General features: G+C 34.3%; 3 protein-coding genes and 3 non-coding genes across 6 annotated transcripts in view; 4 read left to right on the top strand and 2 right to left on the bottom strand.

The window, feature by feature from the left end:
- Positions 1 to 530, top strand: part of LOC132640958 (NAD(P)H-quinone oxidoreductase subunit J, chloroplastic) — a 1,440-nt gene extending 910 nt beyond the window's left edge. The window contains exon 1 of the mRNA XM_060357765.1: positions 1 to 530. This exon is cut by the window's left edge and continues 910 nt beyond it. The gene's annotated coding sequence lies outside the window, so the exon portion shown is untranslated.
- Positions 244 to 316, bottom strand: TRNAF-GAA (transfer RNA phenylalanine (anticodon GAA)). The gene has a single exon. It is a non-coding gene; the product is annotated as a tRNA-Phe (tRNA).
- A 1,366-nt stretch (positions 531 to 1,896) lies between the features above and the next one.
- Positions 1,897 to 1,969, top strand: TRNAT-UGU (transfer RNA threonine (anticodon UGU)). The gene has a single exon. It is a non-coding gene; the product is annotated as a tRNA-Thr (tRNA).
- A 1,291-nt stretch (positions 1,970 to 3,260) lies between these two features.
- TRNAS-GGA (transfer RNA serine (anticodon GGA)) lies at positions 3,261 to 3,347 on the bottom strand. The gene has a single exon. It is a non-coding gene; the product is annotated as a tRNA-Ser (tRNA).
- Positions 3,348 to 4,194: 847 nt separating this feature from the next.
- LOC132639480 (uncharacterized) lies at positions 4,195 to 7,006 on the top strand. Its single transcript, XM_060355924.1, is given in 2 exon segments — positions 4,195 to 4,266; positions 4,550 to 7,006. Coding segments are annotated over 2 exon segments (285 nt in total). The 3' UTR covers positions 4,763 to 7,006.
- LOC132640957 (photosystem I P700 chlorophyll a apoprotein A1-like) lies at positions 6,968 to 7,494 on the top strand (the record flags this gene model as incomplete). The annotated part of the gene is made up of 1 exon (XM_060357764.1): positions 6,968 to 7,494. A coding segment is annotated over exon 1 (522 nt), but the record flags the coding sequence as incomplete, so codon positions are not given.
- Positions 7,495 to 7,500: the final 6 nt, after the last annotated feature.

Below are 7,500 nucleotides of genomic sequence, written 5' to 3'. Positions count from 1 at the left end.
AATATGTATTACGTATTCAAATTCGTTTGAACGAGAGGAGAAAAAAAAGAGGAGATAGAATCCAATTCTTTTAGATACTTTATCTAAGAAACTCTACCCATCTAGAACATAGATGGGGTATATCTCGCCAAACTGGATAAAGCTATTATTCTAATCTAGACTCTAAAAGAATATGTATGTTGATTCATATCAATTAATTCGAAATTTATTCTAGGGAAGAGAGACCCATACAAATTAATCATGTGCCAGGAACCAGATTTGAACTGGTGACACGAGGATTTTCAGTCCTCTGCTCTACCAACTGAGCTATCCCGGCTATTCCCAATGTAGTATCCTCATTTTATTAGAGAACTGGGGTCTATGTCAATTAAAAGGACAAAAGTCGATTAAAAAATTTTATCAAAGCCGGGGAATTTCTTCGATCTTCAAAAAGATGACTTTGTAAGTTTCAGTATGAGTAATGATATTGTATTGATCGGGAATCATTCAACTAGGGATTCCTTGCTCAAAGATGTTCATTTCTATGTGTATCATATATATCACAAGACTTGTGATAAGAAAAAGCCATTTACGCTCAAATCCATTTCTATAAAGAATAGAGTGAATGAGAAAGATAAGTAATTTGGAACCGCTAAGGAAAGGGGGTCGGAGTTGGGGAGTGAAATAGTCTTTTTGGGGATAGAGGGACTTGAACCCTCACGATTTTTAAAGTCGACGGATTTTCCTCTTACTATAAATTTCATTGTTGCCGGTATTGACATGTAGAACGGGACTCTATCTTTATTCTCGTCCGATTAATCAGTTCTTCAAAAGATCTATCAGACTATGGAGTGAATGATTTGATCAATGAATATTCGATTCTTTCTTCAATGTAGAATCGATTCACACCAATTCTTCTATTTTTTATAGAAAAAATACGGATTCGGGTCGTCATTAATCATTTGATAGAGTATTCAATACGTATGTATATACGTTTATCCTTCACTTCATTCTTTTTCTTTCTGAAGTTTCGATGTAAAGATTCCTCTACCAACGCATTTAACTCCATTTGTTAGAATAGCTTCCATTGAGTCTCTGCACCTATCCTTTTTTTCTGAACCTTTGTTTGTTTTCAGAAAACAGGATTTGGCTCAGGATTGCCCATTTTTGTTAATTCCAGGGTTTCTCTGAATTTGAAAGTGATCACTTAGTAAGTTTCCATACCAAGGCTCAATCCAATTAAGTCCGTAGCGTCTACCGATTTCGCCATATCCCCCTTCCTTTTTCTTTTTCTTTCATTTATACTGGAACCATTGAATTCATTAGATACCGATTCCTATCTCGAAAACGTGTTTTCTCCTCGTTGATTTTCTTAACTATCTTCTATAGGAGACCTTTTTTTGTCCAATCAAAAATGATTTTATCATTTCGGAATCCGCAATTCAATATAGATGGATATATACCCCATCCATATGTCTCTCTTCCTGTAATTTTGACATTCAATTTGGAATACTTGAACGATCGATTCTTGTTTTTTATCTTCACTTTCGCCTGAAGGGGGAGGAATGTCTCATTAGTTATAACTAACCATTCCATTAAACAATTAGAATTTGAAATAAATATAGAACTGTAATAAAAAGGATTTCAAATGCCAAAAAAAGAAATGAAAAAGAATATTTACTATTCAAATTGAAAATGCAAATAAAAGAATATTAACAATATTTACAATCACTATTTAATAATATTAGTATTAGAATTGGTATTAGAATTGTGATAAATCGAAATTCTATATCGCTATATTAATCCTTATGTTCTAGTGTTCTAGAATATTCAATATAATATTGAATAGTTAATAACTAAGATTCCAATTTCAGTAGTTTAGTCAATTACTATGCATATAAGATTTCTGTTATGTGGGCCCGCTTAGCTCAGAGGTTAGAGCATCGCATTTGTAATGCGATGGTCATCGGTTCGATTCCGATAGCCGGCTTTTCCCTATTGTTTTTTTTATTCCATTTTTAGATGATTGATAATGTTCCTTTGGAATCAAAGAATATTAAAATAGCGCCTTCCTCCCTTTCCAAAAGCTATCAATTTATTATAGGAACTTCCAATTATGTCAGGAAAGGATTATATATATAATAGAAGGGGTTCTGTATATTTATCCAATTCATCCCATTCTTCTTTTCTTTATATATAGTAATAGTACAAGTACACTATTTCAGTAAACTTCGCTTCATTTAGTTCAGTTTAGTTTAGGTTTATTCTGTAAAAAAAAATTCAATAAAAAAGAAAATAAATAGAAATAAGAATTAATTCGAAATACTAAATAAGAATAAGGAGTCTTTATGTCGCGTTACCGAGGACCTCGTTTCAAAAAAATACGCCGCCTGGGGGCTTTACCAGGACTAACTAATAAAAAGCCTAGGACCGGAAGTGATCTTAGAAACCAATCGCGTTCCGTGAAAAAATCTCAATATCGTATTCGTCTAGAAGAAAAACAAAAATTGCGTTTTCATTATGGTCTTACAGAACGACAATTACTTAAATACGTTCGTATCGCCAGAAAAGCCAAGGGGTCAACAGGTCAAGTTTTACTACAATTACTTGAAATGCGTTTGGATAACATCCTTTTTCGATTGGGTATGGCTTCAACTATTCCCGCAGCCCGTCAATTAGTTAACCATCGACATATTTTAGTTAATGGTCGTATAGTGGATATACCGAGTTATCGCTGCAAACCCCGAGATATTATTACGGCAAAGGATGAACAAAAATCCAGAGCTCTGATTCAAATTTCTCTCGATTCATCCCCTCATGAGGAATTACCAAATCATTTGACCCTTCACCCATTCCAATATAAAGGATTGGTCAATCAAATAATAGATAGTAAATGGGTCGGTTTGAAAATAAATGAATTGCTAGTCGTAGAATATTATTCTCGTCAGACTTAAACCTCAGACTGAAACCAAGGGTTCGAAAAATTTTCTTCCCTTTAGGCGAAGTAAATTAACCCAAGGTTAAATAAGTTAAGTAAGATAAATCCGAGTTTGATCTGGATTTCCCCCATTTTTGTATCATAGACCAAGGATCTATTTTCATTCCTTGTCTACTCTTTCTTTCCAGTATTTTGATTATGATTAGTTTTTAGTATTCTATTTTAGCGTCACAGCAATTAGGAATTGAGAATCTATAAAAGAAGGGTATAGCTGTTGGAATAATGGTATCCATGGCTATTTTAGCCCTTGTTGTTAGTAAAATTGGTGAATTAAGCGAAAGTACGGAAAGAGAGGGATTCGAACCCTCGGTAAACAAAAGCCTACATAGCAGTTCCAATGCTACGCCTTGAACCACTCGGCCATCTCTCCTACATAATGATTATGACCCCAAAACCGAGTGAATAGCGAGTCAGTCATAATCCATATTCCATTATTGGATAGGTACGACCAATCCATTTTAACTGAAAATTTTTCATCAAAGTCAAAGCAAAGAACGATTTTTCTTTCCTTCGAGGCTCCGGGATAAAGATACAATTTTTCGTAAAAATTGTTAAAAAAAATTCAATTCATGTTTGCAAAAACAACGTTCCCTTCGTTTTCTGATATTTTTATAATGGATTAATTCAATGAATTAGAACGAATCAACTGATTGATGGTCTATATCTTTTAGACTATAGTTAATGGATACTCTTAAATCATAATTCAAATTATATAGACTATGATTCCATACCAGAAAATTTTTCAAATTCCTTTTCGGTTTTGGAGTTCTCAACAACAAACACCTACCCCTCTATTAGAATAGAAATTCCAAAAAAAAATTTAGATTTGATTGTATAGTATATACCCGTTATGTACACAAAATTGGCAGTTATTCTATTTTCATCATAGAATGATTATTCGATCTTTTTTCTTCTTTGTAATTTGTATCATGATTCAATCAAAATTTCTCGAGTTCTTCTAATTTGTAACTTCACCGAAATCGGAATAGTTCCTATACTACTACATTAGTATGAAATCGAATCGCCTTGAAATATTTCTTATTTCTTATCGATTCCTGTCAAAAAGGAACAATTGGAATAGAGGATTCATATCTTTTGTTTTTTTCTTTAAAAAAAAAATAAGTTTTTATGTTATTTCGTACTATACAATTCTTTTCTTTGTGGGATCTTTTTCCCAAGAGAGGTAATGAGAAGAATTCTAGAATGGATTGCTACCTATGCCTAGATCACGGATAAATGGAAATTTTATTGATCAGACCTTTTCAATTGTAGCCAATATCTTATTACGAGTAATTCCGACAACTTCAGGAGAAAAAGAGGCATTTACCTATTACAGAGATGGTGCGATTTGATTCTTTTTTTTTTTTTTTATTTCATATTTATTCATTTATCTCAGTCTTACGAGGAGAAAAACACGTGATTCGAGAAAATTTTTGAAAAAAAAATCTACGCTTTTTGAAGGTGAAGTTTGGAAATAGAACAATTCCTTCTGTCGTGTATCCTCGATTAATGCAACCTCAGATGCTATGTTTCAATTCTTGATTCTAGTATTAAGCGAAAGGTTACGCCTAGAGGTTCTGTATTACGGGTCAATCCTACTCTACTAGCGCTAATAGGCAGCATAGGGGAAGAAGCGCTACACCTAGGAATCAACAACACGAAAACTTTGTTCTAAGTCAGCCCTTTCCTTAGCGGGCTTGGGACTAAAAGAATGGTTGGGACAACAAACATCCATCTCGTTCGTCCTTTGGATACCCGTATAACCATCGAAGGCTATTGAAGTGACTAATTCCTGGAAATTAGGAGGCGTTAAAAACAAAGAAATTGTTGGAGTTATCTTATCATTTCTATCTAGTCCCAATAGGCTTGATGTTAAGAAAGAATCTCTTGCAGGAAGGTTGGCTAGAGATTTCTTGTAAAAACACTAGCCCTGCTGAGTTCATAATGAGAATATTTTTATCGTTGAATCTTTTTTGATTCTATGTATTATTCTCATTATGCACATAAGGGAGGAGCCGTATGAGGTGAAAATCTCACGTACGGTTCTGGAACGGAGATTCTTTCAATTGAATGACGACCGTAACGGATGTCGGCTCAATCCGAAGGAAATTACGCGGAAGCTTTGCAGAATTATTATGAAGCTATGCGACTAGAAATTGATCCCTATGATCGAAGTTATATACTCTATAATATAGGGCTTATCCACACAAGTAATGGAGAACATACGAAAGCTTTGGAATATTATTTTCGAGCACTAGAACGAAACCCATTCTTACCACAAGCTTTTAATAATATGGCCGTGATCTGTCATTACGTGCGACTATCTCCACTATAGAAAGAAAAAAAAAAAAAAAAGAAAAATCTAGTAAAGTAACTACTAGAACCAAATAGGCTTTCTACATATGCATCGTCTAAAACAACGATTTTTATCAGCTGTAGCAAAGAAAGAAACTTGATAGAAGTCAAAATAGGAAAAAATAAAAATGCCTAGCAACTTTTTTCTATGGATATAAGGCTTTAATTGATAGAGATAGAGGAAGCACCGTAAAGATCAATTTGCGAGGTTTTGGGCCGATACAATAATAACTGCGTACTTATCTCATGATGTGAGATAAAAATTAGGAATTAACTTATGTAATAGAGTCGATCCACTAAAGTCTTGAGCAGCGGTGTAGGATCAGATCCCAAAGATAGTAAGTATTTTCTTTCATAAGAAAGAAAGTCTTTTTCAAAGATTCTATATAAATTTATCTATGAAACCGAGATAGTTACCTTTCATAAAATTCTAACACTAGTAGAAAAGCCTATGCTTTATTCTTCTGAAGGTGGGAAAAAAGATAAAACTAAATAAACGGATTATTCATCCAAATTTCAGTTTGAAACTCATGTAATTAACCTATTTTTCTTTTGGTTAACCCTAAAACTGGGATAGATCCATGAGAAATCTCATTAGATTTTATTAGATATGGTATAGATCAAAATGGGACACCAAAAGAATTGACTGCTGAGCCGTATGAGGTAAGAAATTCTCAAGTACGGTTCTAAGGAAAGGAATTGAACTACCTATTCCGGCCGGGGAGAACAGGCCATTCAACAGGGAGATTCTGAAATTGCGGAGGCTTGGTTTGATCAAGCCGCTGAGTATTGGAAACAGGCTATAGCGCTTACTCCCGGTAATTATATTGAAGCGCATAATTGGTTGAAGATCACAAGACGTTTCGAATAAAAGAAGACCCCGTTTATTTATTATCCTTTATTTAGAATCTTAGTCTATTATTTATTTTTTTATTTAGAATTTAGATATTTGTTAGAATTAATTCTTTGTTGGACCCATCAGATCAGTTAACTAAAAAACGGATCGTTCCTTTGCTTTTGGAAGACCCAATCACATAATTTCATTATCTCCCTTCTAAGCCTTCTATTTCACTTCTATTTCATCTGCTATTTTTTAGGAATAAAAAAGGATACACAGATAGAGTACAAAATAGACTTCTTTTTATTATATTTTTATTAAATTAAACAAAATTCTTATTATTAAAACTAATAAAAGAAACCCTCGAATCACTAAATATATATATACCGGGGATGTCTCTTAGTAATGTCTCATGGCTACTCGCGTGATTTGGAATAGAGTAATTAAAATCTTCTAGGTAAAAAATTAAAGAGCTCCATCTAATAACTTCTATGAATATACACTAGGTTGCACAAAAAAGTTGTTTTTGGATCAATCCAAAGCTCAAAAAGGTTTTTAAAGGGTTAAAAGGTCCGTTGAGCGCCTCAAGGCTATGTCATAATAGATCCGAACACTTGCCCCGGATCGACTTCCAGATCATAATTGCTCTAGTAAATAACTAAAGAAAATAGAGAGATAGGAGATAGAAAAATAGAAGAGAAACGAACTAATTATAGAAATATCTCTCTATCTCTAAGGTTCACTAATTATTTGACTGTTGGCGGGTCTCTTTGTATGTGTTGTCCGGAAAGAGGAGGACTCAATGATTATTCGTTCGCCGGAACCAGAAGTTAAAATTTTGGTAGATAGGGATCCCGTAAAAACTTCTTTCGAGGAATGGGCCAGACCGGGTCATTTCTCAAGAACAATAGCTAAAGGGCCTGATACTACCACTTGGATCTGGAACCTACATGCCGATGCTCACGATTTCGATAGCCATACCAGTGATTTGGAGGAGATCTCTCGAAAAGTATTTAGTGCACATTTCGGTCAACTCTCCATCATCTTTCTTTGGCTGAGCGGCATGTATTTCCACGGTGCTCGTTTTTCTAATTATGAAGCGTGGCTAAGTGATCCAACTCACATTGGGCCTAGTGCCCAGGTGGTTTGGCCAATAGTGGGCCAAGAAATATTAAATGGTGACGTAGGCGGGGGTTTCCGAGGAATACAAATAACCTCTGGTTTTTTTCAGATTTGGCGAGCATCTGGAATAACTAGTGAATTACAACTCTATTGTACAGCAATTGGGGCATTGGTCTTTGCGGCGTTAATGCTTTTTGCTGGTTGGTTT

Source organism: Lycium barbarum, chromosome 5 (genome assembly GCF_019175385.1).
Source record: "Lycium barbarum isolate Lr01 chromosome 5, ASM1917538v2, whole genome shotgun sequence".
Lineage (NCBI taxonomy): Eukaryota > Viridiplantae > Streptophyta > Magnoliopsida > Solanales > Solanaceae > Lycium > Lycium barbarum.
This window is presented reverse-complemented; position numbering and strand designations above follow the sequence as displayed.